The sequence below is a fragment of the Cygnus atratus genome, chromosome Z, assembly GCF_013377495.2.
Source record: "Cygnus atratus isolate AKBS03 ecotype Queensland, Australia chromosome Z, CAtr_DNAZoo_HiC_assembly, whole genome shotgun sequence".
NCBI classification, from domain to species: domain Eukaryota; kingdom Metazoa; phylum Chordata; class Aves; order Anseriformes; family Anatidae; genus Cygnus; species Cygnus atratus.
This window is the reverse complement of record NC_066396.1, coordinates 50,691,602-50,712,137: the sequence shown is the minus strand read 5'-3', so window position 1 is coordinate 50,712,137 and position 20,536 is coordinate 50,691,602. Positions and strand designations below refer to the sequence as shown.

Below are 20,536 nucleotides of genomic sequence, written 5' to 3'. Positions count from 1 at the left end.
TCTTCAGGTAGCTGCTTATCTGATGTTGTGACTCATTTGCTTAAAAGCTGAAAGTCTAAATTGGAAACCATAGTGTATTCTCCTGGTCATTTACGTACATAAATAATTACAGGCAAAATATCTCAAGCTTTTGTTTGTGTTAGTTGATCTACGCCTGGCTTTTCAAAGGGAATAAATGACAGATAATATAATCATAAAAATGCATTCATGAACTTCCATTAAAGATAAAAATAGCCTTTTCACATTTGATTACTGGAAATTCTTCTGTATCTTCTTTTAACATCAGAGAATGTAATGCACAGCTGTCTAGATGTTGTCTATGGTGACTTATCATTAAATAACTTCATATCACTTTCTTAATCACAGAGAGCAGATTCATAAAATGCCATTCAGAAATTTCAAGTCTTATCATATTCCGCTCTTCATACATGCTCTAGTTCAGAAGTGGAAGTGGCATGAGGCACTGGAGTTACTCCACTCAGCTGTGATACTTTAAGTAGGTATCACAGCGGAGGAGCAATCTGCATTTCCACCGCAGGTGGTATGGTGGAGCCCATCAGCATATAAGTAGGTGTTTGAATTGTAATCTTCTCTTGAGTTGGAGCAGTCTCTCCCTCCCTTCACTGGTATTGGTATGAGCCACGTAATCAGTATGTAAGAATGGCAACTTGATCTAAGATTGCATTACACGTCCTGTGCTTCTGGCACGACTGGCTTAACCCCCCTTAGTATGAAGCTATGGTGCTGCAGCATGTCTGTGATAATTTTTGTGAAGCCCTTGCCTCACATTGCTTTCAGCGTTCTGTACTAGTTTGTGCGGATGATCTGCACAGGTTACACGTTTCTTTTCATGTTGATTCACATTGCTGAGTTTTCTCAACAGGGCATTATCATTTGGCTGGGTGCAGAAACACCAGTGCCTGCAAGTGAGTTAGGAACAGGGACGAAGATACGCTTGTGTCTGGGGAACTGGGCAGCCCCTCCTGCACGTGCATGCAGCAGCAGGTGTTTTGTAGATACTTCAGGTTGGCTGATGATACTCTGTAGTCAGAAAAAGCAAATCTACCTTATGTGTTTAAGAAAATGAAAAAGATGTGATCTGCTGAAATACAGACCTATAAGTTGGACAAGGCAAAATTTTAGGGAAGATTTTGAAAGAAGCAATAAGATACAGAAGAAAATGGAAAATAAGGTAAAAAAGCAGGTATGCAAGTGTAAGCTCTGATTGCTTTTCATATGTTAATTGATTTTCCATTGCAAAAGAATAAGATATGACCTATGCAATTTACTGCTGTTAGTGAATTATTGGTGCTTCTTTACACTGCTCGTTTGATATCAAAGAGACTTCACATTAAGTTTTTCACCTGTTCCTGCCCATAAGTATTTTCTTACATCTTGTCTATGAGAAAAGTCTCTCTGTTCCTGATGTAATTCGGGTCTTTTCAGCTTGTTCACTAGTGCTTTTCTCATTGCTCTCATCTTAAACACTTTCTAGGTCATGTAGTAAATTGTGGCTCTCTTGTCCCAGCGTTCAGTGAAATAATCTTGGTATATATGCTGTCTCTTAGGAATGTTAACTACAATTCAGTTAATAAGAATCAGTTAGCCCAGTTAGTGTCTGGAGAGTAATTTCTTCTGCTTACAAAATAGGTATATCCAGAATATAGAAGGAAATTGCTCATTGATCAGATGTGTTTTGGGGCACTAAGTAACTTAAAAAAGAAAAAAGGAATACTGGAAAATTATTTTTTGTAAATCTTGAACATTTTTGAAACATTCTTGGCCTTTGTTTAACTTCTTCAAAGTAAAGGATTTCATGTCACCCTCCTCAGAGAAAGAAATTTGTGTATTTGTATGCCACATATATATATATATATGTGTGTGTGGCATACAAATACACAAATTTCTTTCTCTGAGAAGGGTGACATGAAATATATATATATATATATATATATATAATTTTAAGCGATCTTTATTACGTTTATTTGGAAACAACAGTATTTACATTTTAAAAGGTCTTTCAGTGGTCCTTATCTCATGTTTTTTTAATTGCTGAAGGTAGCAGAGGTTTGGCTGTCAAAAATGTATACAGTGGTAATGATGTTGGGTAATGCGTGCTGGTATTCAGTAAGTTATTCAAACGTGCACACAGCATGTATGTGCTACCTCATGTTGTCTTACAGTTTACTGGGAGGATTTTTCACACACTTGGTTTAGGGAGAGCTTCATTGGCCATGTCACCACTTATTAGGCAAGAATCTTCAAAGATGTAAGTAATTCATATCTAGATGTAAAACTAATGGAGTTGTGGGATGTACTATTTAGTCATTATTTCCATAATAGATAGAGAACAATGAAATGGCTTTAGGAGTATTAATACACGTTAATATTTTTTATCGTTTGACATTTAAAAATACATATTCTCCCTGTTGAAGGTCATTTTAACGCACATCTGGAAAGTAGCTTATTAAAACATAAAAGTTGCAAAGGGAACCTAAAGGCTGTAATATGTAATTAGTGGCTGGGATCCCAGATAACCAATGATTTAAGTAATATATACTGTTGATCTCTTTGTGGCTTTCTTTCTTTGTGACCACACAAAATATAAAGATGACTATCCTGCTTCATCATGTTTAATTAGAAAAAATATCACAGGACATTTTGCAAGTATTTGTCCCAATTATTGTATGGCATTTTCAATCTGTTCAGAACAGAAATGATTTGTGTGGTCTCATTAAACTTCTTGTAAACACCAGCTTTGTCTTTTCCCCATTGTTCACCTTGTATTCATTGGTACAGTGATCACATTCCTGTCATATTTTTTTTCTGGAAATGTAGGTACAAAGCAAATTCTCATCCTGTGCACATTTTTTAAGTTTTATTGTTGTTTGAACTGGATGGAAATAATTCCAGTGTATGTATTTTGGAAGGCTGAGGGCATTTCCTTAGGAATATGATGCCAACAAAGTTGATGGTTGCCAGTTCTTCCTCTTCAGTGTATTGTGAGTCAGTTATGTTGGTGTGCTGGATATAGAAGCCATTTCAAGTTTTCTGTGTGTCAAAATGGGGTGTCAAATAAGACTTATTTCAAAATAAGCCTTAACTGCAGAAACACAGACATACATTCTTGCAAATCGTAACAAAAATAATAATGAAAACTTTTAAGCAGCTCTGCTTATCACTTATTAAAAAGGTTGCAGTGATTCATAGGGTTTATACCTTGTGCCTTACCTTAAGTGTCATCAGTGTTTTGTTGTGTTTTATTTGAACTGTGCAACCATTCAGAAAAATCAATATTAAAATACTGACGTGTTGCAAATCATATTTTGTCCATGCTGTTGCAAGAGAACCACAGGTTTTTTGCTTGCAGTTTTCCCTCTTTCTTAGTGTATAAAGGGTTTGGTTTCACCCTTGCTCAAGCAGGGCCATCAAGAGCAGGCTGCCCATGACCATGTCCAGGCAGCTCTCTAACCTAAATTACACTGTGACTGTTTTTTCATTAAATGTGGACAATTTTCTCTTTGTTAAATGCAGAAGTATTTGAGCAGCAGCACCCTGGTTTAGTTGGATCCTTCAGAATAAGGAAAAATGGAAGAGACAGAAGTCAGATAACTTATTTTGAAGAGCAGCCATCAAACATTCATGTGCTAATATTTATTTTACTTTTAAACAGTATTTGAGGCATGAAACATCTGGAATGAGAGTAAGTTTTGAATATTTTTCCAAGTGTTAGGAGTTGTAATTTATTTTTATTTTTATTTCCTTCTCTGACAGCTCACTGTGCTGACAAATGTGTCCATGGTCGCTGTATTGCTCCAAACACCTGTCAGTGTGAGCCTGGCTGGGGAGGACCCAACTGCTCCAGTGGTGAGTTTTCACCTGCTTCTGCCTGTCTTGGGCTCTTTCCACTGTGTTGTCCTCTATTTTGGGTGGATTATCACTGATCCTGTGCTTGGTCTCCTGGTCAAGGCGTTTGTTTTGAGTTATCAGGTTACTATGTGTGGTCTGATTTTTTTCTTCATTTACTTGCAGACAGTGTTAACCTTGTACCAGCACCAAATGTCTAGAGCTATTTTGTGCTCAGAAACATTCCAAAAAGTACAGATCTTAGTATCTGGAGTAAGTAAATAGTTATATTTGAACAGTAAAATCTCCATTTTTTTATTTTCTTGCTCTGTGAAGAATGATGGTGCAAGGTCAGGTATAAAAGCTATAAGTAAATCTTCCAGACAACCCTATCTTCCTTTTTTTTTTTTTTTTTTTTTTTTTTTTTAAACCAGCTGTGTTCTTCTCTTCTCTGTTCTTCTCTTAATGCGTCCTCCCTGTTTGCTCGGTCTCTTTACATTTCTCTCTCACTTCAGTCATCTTTCTCCAACTACCTTCTCCTTCCCCTTTGCCATGAGAGTGTGTGCAGAAGAGAAGGGAAGCAAGAAAGGAGTATCGAGGACATATGTAGGAGGAGTCTGGGACACTTTGATATGGTGTCCTGGTTGATGTATGGCTTCAGTCACACATCAGCCAGCTGGTGGTCATACTTAATAAAGAAATTATGAAGGTGGAGGCCATCACACGCTTGATACAAGAACATAGCAAAACCATGGTGTGAAGTACTAAAGTAATAGCAGTGGATGACGTTTTTGGGCATTGCCACTTTCTGGACCCTCTGAATGTGAAACCAGGTGCTGCAGTCCAGGAGCCAGGCTGTAATAAGACAATGGGTCTTGACAGAGGGCAGAAACCCCTCCATAGTAGGAGTGGCATCTTTGTGTACTGTCTCTTCATCTGTCAAAGGTAAACAATTCATGGTCTGCACAAATTATTTTTTCCCTTTGCCCAAAATAGAGTTTCTCAGAGTAATTCTGTATTTTTGCTCATTATAACAGGTTATTTATTCAGTCTTTCTATTCTCCTTCATAAGGTCTTTGGAAGTGTTATGTTTAGTCTAACGCTAAACCACGTACTTCATTACAGTCAAGTTCAAAGTAGGTCACTGCTAATGACTATCCATTTGAAAGGAATGTATTTTTTTTAGTCAACAATAAAAGAAATGTTTATAATCTAAATTTCACAGACCATATAAAAATATAATTCATAACACAGAGCATATGTCTTGCATAGCTGTTATGCTACCAGTTTACTTAATATGGGATTCCTGTAAAAAATAACAACTGTGAAAAACATAGATAATCAGCAGGACAAAAATAATTTTGGTTATATTTTCACCCTCTTTTTTTCACTTAATAAAAATATGGATTTTTTTTTTAGCAAGATACTTTAGTGACTCTTCATCTGGAACTGATCATGTGTTGCTTTGGCAGCGTATTTTGTGAAATATGAGAGAGAGAGAATTAATAAATTACATGAAAAAGAACTTGCTATTTTAAAATTATTACATTTGGTGTACAGTCTTTGTATGTACTTACAAATGCTTCTTTTCATAAACAGCTCTAAAGAAGCAGCAAATTTTGCTTAAGGCATAAAATGGAAAGAGTTGGCATTGCAATGTTACGGTAATGCTGATCTTAATCTAGTGTGCTGAATTGTAAAAGGAGATTGTCAAAAAAATGTTATCTTTCTTTCTGAAAGCCTTATGAATTGAGCTCCTCTGTAACTAATCAAATGTACAAAAGAAATGTGTATCACTGTACAACCTAGAATGAGGAAATACTTTTATTTTTTGAAATTTCAAAGTTTGAAACTCACTGAAAGGGCAGTTTTGATGAGAGAGGAATCTCTAAATCTCTCTTTGGAAATAATTCTTCCTCTCACAGGATTTTGTAGAGACCATTTCCCTTACCTGTCTGGTATAATTCATTCTGAATACATGTGCAGCTATTTTCCTGTGCTTCTTCCTCAGTTCACTGCCTTTTACTGCTTGTCACGGCAGTCTCAATAGCAAAAATACTTCCTGGTGTGAATACACAACAGGCCAAAACTGAAAGAGCCTTTGTTCAAGCACTTTTGAACAGTGTGATCTCTTGAGAGTTTTGTGATCCTCTGAAGGCTTCTGCATGACATTAGAGCTAACTGGAACTGCAGAAATTTGTTTCAGATTGCTAGTGTGGCCCTAGAAGGGAGGTAGGCTAAGAAGGGGGATAGTTTTGTTCATATGTTACTGGGAGATTTGGCTTGGAATTTGTCCCATTCCATGCAGACAAATTTAAGTAAGATGTTGCTTTCACTAGATTGTCCTTTTGAGTGTGAATGCTGCTGTTTGTTGCTAACCATGTGTGATTTACTTGTCCATGTGTCTGAGAGCTACAGTGCAGATCACATCAAATTGTAGAGCAGAGAGTGGTCTTGGAAATGTAAGTTGAATCTCTGGCGCTGGCTTTTATTGTTGCTTGCCCTGTGTAGATTTTCACATTTTGCTTTTAAGTGTATTTTCTGCCTGCTCCCTGACTTGATTAGTTTTAGTAACAGAAAGGCACAATAAAGAGCTTTATTTTTATAATCATTTCTGTTGATACAGTAAGTTATTAATTAAAGCAAAATACATGTGAATTGCCATACTGTATTAATGTGCATCATATAAACACTTGATTACTTAATTGAGTAATGAAGAAGGAACAATGGTTAAGACATGCCAGTACTTTTGTAAGGCATGTAGTGGTTACTGATGACCAAATAAGAGTGTGACTGAAGGAGAGAGACTATTCTCAAAGTGTGAGACACTAGCCAAACTCTCAGATTTAGAACTCTGTTCATTTTCATGGACACAAATACCTTGGAAAAAACTGTTTTCTACCTAAGCACAGAACTTTTCATAAAACTTCAGAACTAAAGATTTTCTTCCAAAATACGAACCTTTCTCTATTGGGATTGATTATTCTCCTTACAAAGGAATTTCATTTGTAAGTATCTGAACAACACAGTTTGACCTGTTGCAGCATCTGTCCATCTGCAAAATCACACCCTATACTTGATTTTATCTGTTGTTTCTCAGTTCTATTTACCCACTTTGTTTAAAACAATTTTTTAAACCATATGCTGTGGCTTTTGTGTTACAGTGGATTACTAGGTGGTAATTGCAGACAAGTGCTTCCTGAACACTGTAATATTCTCTCTAAAAGTGATAGTAATTGCATGGACTAAATTGGTTTATTGTACAATAAAAGCTGGGTAATTAAGCTTCCTCCCCTATCTTTGCACACCACCACATGCTATGGTCTAATAAACTTGTCAGGGAATAAACTTTTTGGTAGACTCTCATTTCCTTTTGTGGCAACCTTTACATCCCAATAGCTTAGGTCAGCTGCTGCTTTCAGTTCAGGGGAAAGAGGGATAAAGATTTAAGTAGAATACTGTATCAATGTCTCTGAGGCTGTCCTCATTCAGTGCTTATTTCTTACCTAACCCTCATCTCTCCAGCCTTCACATCCTCTGCCTTTCTGAAAACCTTATATCCTACCCAAGAAAAACGTATGAGTGGATGTTTTCTTCTGTGTGTAGAACGTGGGTCATGTTTTATGAATTTGACTAATTAAATAATATCTCCTTGGAGAATGTTTCCTCTGTGAAATGTATTTTTTTTTCTTCAGGCCATTTTTTTTTCTAATTAAAGGTATTACAACCCATTAGATGGTACTTGCTTGGAGTGAATTTCAGTGGGAATTGATGAAGGAGATGATGCTAACATACATCTATCTGAAAAAAACAAACAACTACTTGAATTGGGATGTCACTCATTTACAGAACACTTCCATTCTAGCAGAAGGATAAAAGTCATAAAAAACAAGTTATTCTAATAAAGATTTATTGACTGAGCACAGTAGACAGATTAATGACAAATGAGTGGACAGAAGACATGTTGAATCTGTACCTTGAAGTGAGTCAATCAGCACAAACAGCACACTCTCAGCACCACTTTGAAGTGTTTTTGAACTTCAGGAGTGTAAGTTGATTGGTCCTGGGGAGAAGGACAAAACTCAGAAAGGGAGACAGATAGATATGTTTGTAGATGAAAAATGTGAACAAATAAATTTTATTGAAACGAAACATCAACCAACCAAGCCCAATTTTTCCCTTCTAAGCTAGATTATTGTATCAGATTTTTAAATTGCATGCGTCAGGTTGGGTTGTTATATTTATAAGAACATTTTTGACTATGGGCTGTGTATAGAAATCTGTAAAAGTTGCTAAGAGTAGTGATAGCTGGCTATCTAGACGTGTAGAGCAGATCAGACTGTTTTCCATTTGTAGATTACATTTTCTGTCCATTTTCTTTTGTCACTATTGGAACAGTATTTTGCTGTAATACATAATATACAGACCTCATTATCAGTTTTGAATGTGTGTGCAAGTTAGATACATATGCAGCCTAATGTGGATCCCCAGTAAAGCAATCATGACATTCACTTTGTTTTTCTTCTTATGCCCAGTAGTCCACAAATAATTCCTTCAAAATCAATAGGACAATTTCTGAATAAGCTGGAGCAGAGGCAAAAGGCCAAAATCAGTATTTCACTGGCATGTCTGCAAGGAATATAGCCTTCCCAATCCCCAGCTGGCTTGAGTAGTAAGGCAAAAAGGGAATGGCGTGTATTCCATTTTGGTTTATGACAAGTATGCTAAGATTGTCTATGGAAGCATGAATATGCACTTTCTGTTCTGTTGTGTAATCTCAGATTTGTTTGAATCATTGGATTTTCATTTGTAATTTAATTCTGTTGGTGATTAATAGAATAATATTGGGACTATAGTCCGAAGGCATGGAGGTAGAACAAGTAGCTTTATGGCGTTAAGCAATTTGGCTCCAGAGTTTTATAAAACATGAGAAAAGAACAGCTTTGGTTTTTTCTTTAGTATTTCAAGCTGAGTGTTTAAAGCTGTCAGCTCAGAAAAACATCTTTGTACCTTTAAATGCACCTGTTAAGGAAAGGTACAGTAGCTCTGCTACTGTCAGATTTCATTTACTCTCGTGGATGTTTATAAAGTTTACTAATTCCATGAAAATCTCACTGTTTTCTTCATGGCACTTGGCAGATGCAGAATATGGCAGAAACTGGATCCCTTGGCATAGGTTGTGTGAGACACTCACGTGAGTTGCAGACACTGCCAGTTTCTCAGTGGAGCTTGTAATATCCGTTAACCCTGAAGAGGTGGATGTGTGAATGTTTTCTGCAGACAACTTTGCACCCCAAATAAAACAGCCCCCAAATTCCAGGTGCAAGGCAAGGTGCCTAGGAGCATCTCATACACTTGACAACACAACTTGTGTATCTTGAATGCTTCTAAGGCATTGCTTTCTGTTTTGTTTCTCAAAAACATTTTAACTGAGAGCTTGCAAGATACACATAGCCTAGTTCTTCCTTAATTTTTCTAAGCCATTCAACAGGCAGTAGGAATAAGTTCTGGTTTTAATCACATGCTGGTGCTACAGAGGGTTAATTCACAGAACTTAGTAACTGCTAAACACACTAGTGAAACTGCAGAGTGTCCTGATGCAGAGCCATTTGTTTTTATGGAAAATGTAGAGAATTAGCTCATTCAAGTAATTTAGAACTCCCCTCCTGCCCCTCAACTTCAGAATGGCCACATGTAAATGCATTGTGTTAGCAAAAGTGACAGAACATCATAAACAGTCTTAAATTAAAATTTTTCCTATTATGCATATCCTTCCGATAGTTTTCACTTCCCTTAGGCGGAACTTCTATAATTCCGTAACTGATATAGCAGTTTTGCCAGCTGAACAATTTATTTTCTCCTCTAACAAGGCTAGTATTTTTGGGATGAGAAACCAACCCACCAGCAAGTTAGGACAGGTGCTTACAGGGAAAACAGGTATTAATGGAAGTAGCCATCATGTTCTTTGTCAATGGAGTCAAAACAGTGGCACCACGGTAGGTCATATCAAAATTCCCAGGGCTACACAGAAGCTGTGCTTTTCTGGAGTACAACAATGCATTTTAAATTATATTATTATTATGTGTAAGATCATTTCTATAAAGCAAGTGAGTTGCAAAGTTTTAGGGAAATTGATAGGATTTATAGGATGCTTCATTTTTTGTGCTGGATTACCATTCCAGTCTTGAAGTGAAAGCATAAACGAAAATGTATTTTCTACTAAACTGAGTTATCAGTTACAGAATTTACTTAAACTGAGATTTACTGAAAAAAGGCGCTGAAGTAAATGGCAATCGTTTTATTCATTTGTAAAAAAAATCTGGATCAGAGAAGCCTTTCATTTTGTCTTTGACCAATTTTTTAAACTCAGTGTATTTGTGGTTTTACCTGAGTTGATTTCTTCGATAACCTCTTTTTTCTTTTTTCTTTTTTCCCCCCAGTAACAATGCAGAAGTATTTTTAGTACTGGTTTCTTTTCAGTCTGTTTTATATATTTAGTCACTGGCTCATTTAGCAGGTTTTCAAACACGTGAAGGATAAGTATAACATTTTTTACTAACTTAACAATTAAGATGACCTTCAAGTTATTGGGAAAAAAAAAAAAGGAAAAAGGCTAATTTATGGTCCTACATGGAGATCTCTGGAATATCAGAATCATGGACAACAATATATTTTATACAATACAATCTTTTGTAACTTTTCTTATAATAGTGATTATTTTTAACACATTTTATCTCAGTACCAAGTAAATTGAACACCAAGAGCCATCTGTATGTGTTTTCCCTAGCCATTATCCAGACTTGTGTTCTGATGTCCAAAGCACTTTAAAGAGTCTTCTGAAATTTATGGCATGTGAAAGGCATATAGTTCCAGTCTTTTATAGGATCTGAAAAACACATTTTCATTGTTCTTCCGCTTCACGGATCAAAAGGCTTTTACAAAGTAATAAAATAAAATAAAATCCCTAAATTAAATTAAAGCTTAGCATTTTGAATAAAAATCCTTTCTTTTGCACAAAACAAAAAGGAAGAATGAAAAATATGCCACAGGGTAAAAGGCCTTCAATATACCAAATGAAATCAGATAGAAACAAAAGACTCAAAGGAAATTCAGATGTAATAGAAAGTGTGTTCTGAAAAAAAAAGAAAAAGAAAAAAAAACACTGTGCATTTTTGTGTCTAGGTTGTAGGCATACTAACTCTTTTAGTAAAAGTCAATGATATTTTATAATTATTATAAGTGATTCTTTGCAGGAAAAGATTTATCTTCTGATATGTACATGCATGAATTTTCATAACATCCTGAGGTGGCTAGAACAGCATATCCAAAAATATATGGAGAATAATCTCATGTTTTTACTAAATCAGACTTTGAAACTTTTCTAGAGGATATTTTTATTCTTGTATTCAGAATAGCCAGCTTTGTTTTTTGGCCATTTAGACTCATCTCTGAAATTTTTGTTTGTCATGTTCCATGTTTATTGTCTTGCAATCTGGGCTGACATACAGGTTGTTGGCACTAGGGGCTTATTGCATCTTGTCAATGTTTGAACATACTTGGTTATTTATAGATTTCAGAATCAGCAGGACTTGAATTTTATTTGGTTTTAATTCCACTTGGGAGATTAATTATCCTGCAGGAATGTTCTAAGGGAAAAAAATGCCATCGGTATAGATCCACAGCTAACCAAAGCATAGTATCAGAGAATAGTTTTAATGCTCTGTAAACTTTCCAGTAAGGTTGAGCTGGATTTACGTTAGTGACAACTTTCATATTTTTGTCATGGCTTTTGCTTAGTGAATCAACAGATATTGTTCTAAACACAAACACGCTCAGAAATAAAGATCATTAAGAGTAGCATCTGCATCGCTATGACTTTTCCTGTCCATATCAGCAAAGAGTAATTGAGGATCCATAAAGTCTTATCACATTTAGTTTTGTATAGACCAAAGTTACATCATGTATTAACATAAAATATGATCTGACTGCTGTTACATCAAGAATATATATTCTTTCCTGTCAAGAAGTTTATTGATCTAATTTTCTGACAAGATTTTAATCTGGAATATGGTGTATGCCAAGTCTTTGCAAATCTTCATATTGTAATTATGGCACTCTCCTTGGGGAAAAGAGTGAACACATGTTCATGTATGCAACACATGAATTAGAACTGAATTTCCTTTTTCCTGTTGACAATTGGAAGTTAGATAGGGCATCTCTTGTTAATGGAGAAAAGGGAAGTATGTGTGCGTTTCTTTATTGAGGTCATCAGAAGGATAGATGAGATGAGTGGCTATTTCACCTATGAATGGAAACACAGCCTTCATAAAAAGTCATTCTGTTTTGTTGTTAATTTCTTACTGAGATCCACCAGATTCTACTTAATACTGGATATCTGAGATATTAGTTCTATTAACATGTATTTAGGTTAAGACAAGCATTTTTTTCACTTCTGCAGTTGAGGAAAAAGAAGTTATTCCAAATTCAAAACTATGGATAGCTTTTGAGTGGTTTAAGACAGCCAGATTGTCAGTGGATTACTCCTTTAGATACATCAAAGTTTTCTCAGTGTTAGTCTGCTTCATTAACATCGTCTATTCTTGGCTGTTAGTAGCTGTTATTCCCTGATAATCAGAGTCATAGAATGGTTTGGGTTGGAAGGGACTTTAAAGACCACCTAATTCCCCACCTCCCAGCCCCTCCCCCCCCCCCCCTCCCCCCCCCCCCCGGCATGGACCCCTTCCTCTAGATCGGGTTGTCCAATGCCCCATCCAACCTGGCCTTGAACACTTCTAGGGATGGGCATCCACAGCTTCTCTGTGCCAGTGCCTCACCACCCTCAGGGTAGGGAAGATCTTCCTAATGTCTAATTTAAATCTCCCTCTTTTAGTTTAACACCATTCCCCCTTGTCCTATCACTTCACTCCGTGACAAAAAGTCCCTCCCCAGTTTTCCTGTAGTTGCCCTTTAGGGGGACTACGCCCCTTTTAGGTACTGGACGGCCACTACAAGATCTCCCTGGAGCCGTCTCTTCTCAGGCTGAGCAACCCCAAGTCCCACAGCCTGTCTTTGTAGGAGAGCTGCTCCAGACTCTTGATCATCCTCCTGGCCCTCCTCTGGACTCACTCTAACAGGTCCATGTCCTTCATGTGCTGGGGGCCTCAGAGCTCCAGGTGGGGTCTCACGAGAGCAGAGCAGAGGGGGACAATCACCTCCCCAGCCCTGCTGCCCACACTGTTTTTGATGCAGCCAGGATACGGTTGGCTTTCTGGGCTGCAAGAGCACATTGCCAGCTCAGGTTGAGTTTCTTGTGAACCAACACCAATAATGCAAATCACCTGTGGACACTCCTAGAAATGCTACTCTTTTCTTATTTATATCCTCTGCTCCAAAAGACTGGAATACTTTTTAAACAGGGTATGTTACAGTTGATGTACTCTTAGTTGTAGGTGATGGTGGTTCCTGGAGCCCTTGTGGACGTCTTGTCTGTTTCTGCAGGGTAGTCTTAGACTCCTTCTACAAGAAAAAATACAGAATAGAAAGTTGCTTCTGTCCTAGAGAACCTGTCATTGAAGGAAAGGAAAGGAAAAGAAGTAACACAAAGCTCAAAACACATAGGAGACGAGGAAGGAAGCAACACTGACAAATGACCATGGCAGATGCAGATTTCAATGTACTTGCTGCTTACATCTACTTTTCGTGGACTTCATGGGAAGGAGGAGTTATAAGGTAGGGACATGGAGAAGGGCAACATGACAGTTTTATAGCTTGGGGTTGTGGTAAGCTGTGCCAAGTAGAGGAAACTTGAGAAGCAAGAAAGACAATGGTCTGAAAATGTAACAAAGGGGCTAATGTCATGGACAGTGTAAATGTGGTGGTTGATATTTGGATACTGTATGAGAAATGATAGATGAGGGATAGACCGGAGAGGCCATGAAGTAAGGACAAGTCAATAGATATCTGAGAGTCAATGGAGGGATGCAAAGGGAGGCGCAAAGATTTAGACTTGTCCTTGATGTGGCAGCCTAGAAATGAAGAAAGGACAGCCACAGATATTACAGGCAGCTTCAGTTTTATTTTTCCATACTGGAGCGAGGAAAATTAACTTTCATTTAGAAAAGGCTGTGATTCCTTGAACATATATGAAGAAATTTTGCTGACGTTTTGAAGAGACAGAGAGAGAGGAATTCTGCATATTTGCCAGTGTTTATTTATGTTAAATTTGTACTTTACAATATTGTGTTTGCAGTGAGAGAGTGGTTTACTATGTCTCTGCCACTTGTGGAAGGGGATATTGTTTTAAGTTGTTTTAAAAGACCATAACAATACCATAGCCTACTGCTGTGCAGTAAGGGTCTCCTCTGTTCTGGCAACAATGTTATGTATATCCAGAAACACACAACAGCATTTTTCTGTACAAAAGCAAAGATATGTAAACTAAAATAAAATCTTGGTGCTACATGTAGGACCGCTGCAAAAAGCAATGGTAAGAAAAGTAAAGTTTTGCTGTGATTTTTTTCCTTTTACCTCCCCATTAGCCAAAAAGAAAGACTAAAGGAGAAGGAAGTCAGATATCAAAACAAACAAAACATTGTCTGACTTGAATGTGATGTTATAAAGGGAGCTATAGCATACTTAAAAGGTAGTTGTAAGTCAGAGTTTCTAAAGAGAATTTTCTTCTGAAATATTCTTTGACTTGATTTGATAGCCTTATTTTGTTCTCATTATGGGCCATTCTTTACAGAAGCATAGAATTGTAGGTGATCAAGGTAGGCTTGTTGAGAATACTTACTCATTCACGTTTTTTTTTGCCTTTCAATGAAATCAACTAAAAATGAAATGAAATCAACTAAAAAAAAAAAGACAAAAAAATGACAAATATGCAACCACATTTTGTTAAAACATCTTTGTTTAGAAGGAGCAGAAAGAAGTTACCAATTTTTTCAGATATGCTTCTAATTATTATAGAAACCAATATTATGTGATATAAAATGTCAGGGCTCCCTGAACCCAAATTTGCAAGTCATCAGCCGCTCACAGAAACCATTTGCATAAAACCACATCTCGCCTCGTATAGTAACTATGTGAGTTAAAGTTATAGGAAATACACAACTTTAATTTCTCAAAGATGCTACAAAAGGCCCAAGAATTATAGCAATTTGCGTCACAGATTTTAATTTTTTTTTCCTTGAAAGTGGTTTTTTTTTGTTTTTTTGTTTTTACTTGAATCCTTGAGCTTCTCCTTGTTCCTAAAATCATCATTCGGCACTCAGTTTCAGAGAGCATTTCTTTATGTCTGCAGACTGTATTATCTTAGATTTTCAAACCATTCTTGCTTATTTTACAGGAGGGTTTATTCAATGTGGTGTCCCTATTGCCAAAGGCACGCTTTCGCTTTCACTGAGCATCCTTTTGAAGGAAAAGTTCTCTATGGTATCTGTAGCACTGTATGACGTGCACTGCATGCACCGTGGAGGCTAAAAAGACGCTCCCAGATGAACATAATGTATAAAAAGAAAAACGGCAGCAAGATGTGGCATCAATATCACAGTGTTGTTAAACATTTCCTTTGATGCTTTTTTCCCCAGTGGTGTAAGATGAAGGTAGGGAGGATCCCGGGAATCTCCTACAAAAACTGGTAGTGAGCGTTACAGCTAGCTGTCTTGTCTGTTTAAGTTGGAAAAATGTGGGGGTGAATACAACATATGTGAAAAGGGGAAGGAGAGTGACTTTGTAAGAATGGTACTCTGCATAAAACAGCAATATCTGGCAAGTTCTATGTGAGAAATACAGCAAATTAACTGCGGTTTACAGATTGGGTTTTGCATTTCTGCAGTATTGAGACTGTTCCCAGGAGTTAGTGGGGCTAAGATGCATTGTCTGTTTGTTGAAACCATTCTGAAGAGAGGATTCCTCTCCCTATACTTTGCTTCTATTTCATGCATACCCTCTGCTGAGACAGATGACGTACAACCTCAGCTCTGTTCAGAAGCCAGGAGCTGGCACTTCGGTGTGTGTGTGTGCATGTAGTGTTAGCATATGCGCGTGTCTGTGACCTTGGTGCAGTCAGGACAGTGGAGCAGCTATTCTGATTAAACTCCAGCTGACAGTCTGTAACCTGACGATAGTCATTAGCACAAACACTATCCATTCCACCAGATTAGCAGCTGTGCAACTTCCAGTCCAGCTTTCTCAGTTTCTGAATACTAGGAAGCAGCAGAAATAGTCTGGTATTGTAGCTGGTAAAATTAACTTCTAATAACTAATTAAAAATAAACAGAAATCACCACAGAAAACATTTCTACCCTTTGCCCTTTTCTTTTTTAATAGTAAACTGCGTATCAGTTTCTGACAAATCACTTCAATTTCCTATGGGGAACATTATTGATTAGCAGTCAATGGACATAGAGGTAAAATACATGATCTATCTGTCTCATTCAAAAATACTGTTTTTTCCCATTAATCCTGCAAATTTCTCCACAGCTCTGCCCGTAACTCACAGTTAGGTACTACACTGGTGACAGAGCTTGCATAATGGACTGTTGTGCAGCCACGCTATGGTATGGCCATCATGATCCTGGTGGGATGCTTCACTGTTGTGATGTAATGAAAAATTACATAGCCAATATTTGTTACCCACCTGGCCATTGCCAGGAGAATGGTCATGAGACTGGAAATTCTATTAGCAGCCATACCATGCTTTTTATTTTAATGATTTCCTGCAAGCATAATGTGAAGATCACGTCAGGAAACTAATAAATTATTATGTACTGTGCAGTACATGCTCTTGCAGTAAAATAGTCTAGAGAGGTTCAAGTTCACAGACACAGCACGTTCACCTCAAACATCAGTAAATCTGCAGGTGTCAGCAGGATGCATCGAGGGAGGCAGACTGGGGATGGGGCTGTAAAAAGAGCAAGGGGGTACAAGGCTCCTATGCTTCACAAGTGAGGCAGTCTCTAGCAAGGCAATCTCCGTGCCTGGGTGTCTGATGCAATGGCAGGTGCGTGGTGGATGGTTTTGGTCTGTATGGCTCTGAGACTCATTGTGCTGGTTCTGCAAACAGCTATGTGTTGGACTCCACCATTTCCAGCTGTTGGTGGAAGAGCACAAGCTGGAATTTTTCAACCAAACACTGTCTGTTGTGTCTTTATATTATAGGGTGGGTTCAGGCTACGTTCACCCTAGAATGAGCTCTGCACGGGAACATCCATGATCTGTTGGTCAGTCTGAATTCTTCTGTTTATCAGACATCTCAGGACCTCTTTTTTTGTTTTAATTATTATTCCATGAGGAATAACTGAAATTGAAATTGTCTATTTTGTTTGGGAGCAGAAGGATGACTGTTATCTGAATCCAGACTAATCTGTTAAGTAAAGAAAAGTATAGGGATCAGAAACTGTCTCAGAAGTCCCACTGCCCTTACATGTATCTCCAAATATCTAGTTTGCTGAGGACAATTTGAGGACTGATTAAGCAGATTACATGTTCTGTTCCATGCAGACATTGAAAATAAGTATATACAAGTTTTGAATGAACATGAGTTATCAAGGGTAAAGGCATCTTGTGACATGCTGTGTGCCACAGACAGCAGTGTGTTGTGTGTATAGTTCAGAACAGAAAATAAGCATCTTCAAATAGGTAAATGGAGAAACTTTGGCAGTAATCAGATGGACAGTCACTCTGTCAGTTTGAAAGTACTGCTGAGTGCTTATAATACATACAATGCTTTAGGTTGCTCTGCATTTTCTTGCGTCTAGTTGCTACCAATATCGCCATTAAGCATGCGCATTCTTGTGACCTTTACTGGGGAAAAAAAGATCTTAAGGAAAAGATTCTTTAAAAGACCTTAATCCCTTTTTATTTGTGTAGCCTAAGTGAACAGCTCCCATAGCTCAATAATTCCTACCCTGAGGATGTGTCTTGAATTACGTTGTCTTACTCTCGGAAAGCGTGCCTGTTCTCTGCCTGGCTTTTTTGCCCCAGGAGAAGACGGGGAGAACAATGCTTGTCAGTCACCAAGGGGAGAGCCCAGACTACCAGTAGCTGCAATTGAGGCTTTTCTGTTGCATTGCTGTTATCAACAGAACATAAAAATAAAACCAGGTCATTTGACCATATGATTAGCACATTCCTGTTGAACTCTGGGTGACCTTAATCTTCCGGCTATTTACAGAATTCCCATGTTTCTGACTTAAGAAAAATTTCTTCCTAAACAATGTGTTTTTTCTTTTGATGCTGAAATATCCTGCCTGGTTTGATTGTAGGGTTTAATGGGCTGCATTGGGGCAGACGAGAAAAGATGCACTTGAGTGATTGTGACAACACGTTGGATAACCAAAACTGTAACATCCAGATGTTTTAACACCAAGTAGTTAATTTCTATTAAGGAGCTGAGGAAGCACCACATAACCATTTCTGGTTTATAATTTTTTTTCTTTTTTCTTTTTTATTTTTATTTTTTTTTTTTTATGGTTTACTCATAGTATCTTCAGTGCTCTACCACGAGCTATTACAAGAGTGCTATAAAGTGTTACTTCTGCCCTTTCAGCATGTGACCCTGACCACTGGGGACCTCACTGCAGCAGCCGTTGCCAGTGCAAAAACGGAGCCTTATGCAACCCCATCACTGGAGCATGCCACTGTTCCTCGGGATTCAAAGGCTGGCGCTGCGAGGAGCGCTGTGACCAAGGGACGTATGGAAATGACTGCCATCAAAAATGCCAGTGTCAAAATGGAGCCACCTGTGACCATGTGACTGGAGAGTGCAGATGTCCTCCTGGATACACTGGTGCCTTGTAAGCAGAGGGCATATTATATCCTGGGGGAAGGTTAAGGATTTAAATAGTGCTAACAGGAGAAATAAAGTCTGGAGTAAATTCTGCCACTGAGTTGGTGTTTGTTCTGCTGTGTAACACAGAGAAGCAGGGCTGGCTGAGAGGCCGCTGTGCAAACCGTATTTCAGTGCATCCTCAAGTCCTCTTGATCTGCACTGCTAAGTAAAAGCCACAAAAAGTAGCAGCAGGAGCTTCTTTATGACAACCATGAGGATTGTTTGGCTACAAGTTTGGAAAACTGCATTGAAACAGTGATTTGGTTTTGTCCTAGCAGAATATATTTTGAGCTTTGTCAGCAGAAGTGAATGAACACCAACCACTGCAGAAAAAAACATGTTTATGAAGAAACAATGCCTAGATTGCTGTGTCTGTTTCCTAGTTGTATTTTTTTGTTTTGTTTTGCATTTTCATGGATGCTATAGAATATTCAGTTTGCTTCTCTTTATTTTGGACTGCTTTCTGTTGCATGCTTTTGGCTAGAAAATGTAACAATAGCATTAAAAATGAAGAGGTGGCTGGAGACTGGGGCACCTGCTGAAGTAACAGTTGTCTGTTGTGCACCAACTCTCCAGCTGTGAGGATCTCTGTCCCCCTGGGAAGCACGGGCCGCAGTGTGAGGAGAGGTGCCCCTGCCAGAATGGAGGCATCTGTCACCACGTGACCGGGGAGTGTGCCTGCCCGTCAGGATGGATGGTAAAAACACTTTCTGAAATCAACACGGCCCCATAAAATTTCCATATTTGTAGATTTCAGGCAGCATCAGAAATGGATAGCCAATTAGTATAGCAAATGCAGTCTCCCTGTAGCCAGGAGTAATAAGAAGTGTATTTTAGCTTAAGGGACTGGAATAAAATACTTGCAAAACCATCTGTTACTGAAAGTCCTCCAGTTCTGTGCTGCCTTTTTAACCATGTAAGATTCTGGAATGCTAAGGACATGAATCACACTATGAAGAGACAATATCCTTTAAATTTGGTCTAGAAGGTGCTCATTTCTAGATATAATTTGATGCTTTAGGGAGATTATAATCTCCCTAGATACCTCCCTAGAGAAAGGGTAATTTTTTGAAATTTATTCATTGGTTGTGGTGGATTTTTTATTTGTTCTCAAGTGTATGGTATGCATACATTTCCAAGAAAACACCAAAGTACCATGTTAAATGGTTAAATGGTGGTGACAGAAATAGAACATCAGATCTTGGACATTATCTTTAGACTTCCTACCCTTTTGTCAGTGGGTAGGGAAAGAAGAATTGACCTCTGAGCTACAAATGAAATTCCTCGCTTGCCTGTAGGCTCCCTTACCACAAGGCTGCCATGCCAATTCTGAGTTGGAAAAAAAATGGAGTTGGAAGATGACCAAAAAGTTGGAAGTAATAAAAGCCCAACTATTTTCTTAAAATACAGTTGCAGATAATATTTATCGATTGTATTTATTAATAATTTTTTTTAATGTACATTTCCATGGTGGGTAAAAAAACACATTTATTGTTCTTCTAATTATCTCACAGTACATGAGGACTTTTGTGGTGGGGGTAAGTTTTTCACCAACTAGAGAACTTTTCAGAAAGTGGATGATGTCTCTTTGTGTGTTTGAATAGCACTGTTTACTGTCTCCCTAGCTTGGATTATGGTAATTTTTACTTTTTATTCCTCTTCATGATAGAAGAACAGAAATTATTGATAAATTTATGCAAATACTCAAAATATTTGCATAAATTCTTTACATTCTTTATTATCCTCAATGCAGCTAATGGAAAAAACAATATAGCTTATGAAGAAGTGATGGAAATTTTATACCAGTGTGTGTCTTAACTAATAAATTACTCGTTATGTATCTCATTGACTAATTTT

The 20,536-nt window shown here is 37.7% G+C and overlaps 1 protein-coding gene across 2 annotated transcripts in view; it reads left to right on the top strand.

Annotated features, from left to right (window-relative positions):
- The window catches only part of MEGF10 (multiple EGF like domains 10), a 105,714-nt gene that overhangs the window by 36,631 nt on the left and 48,547 nt on the right, over window positions 1–20,536 (top strand). For both annotated transcript variants that reach the window (XM_035569395.2, XM_035569396.2), the window contains 3 exons: window positions 3,775–3,867; window positions 18,398–18,644; window positions 19,256–19,376. In XM_035569395.2, coding sequence (XP_035425288.1) covers window positions 3,775–3,867; window positions 18,398–18,644; window positions 19,256–19,376 — 461 coding nt within the window. The remainder of the gene's footprint in view (window positions 1–3,774; window positions 3,868–18,397; window positions 18,645–19,255; window positions 19,377–20,536) is intronic.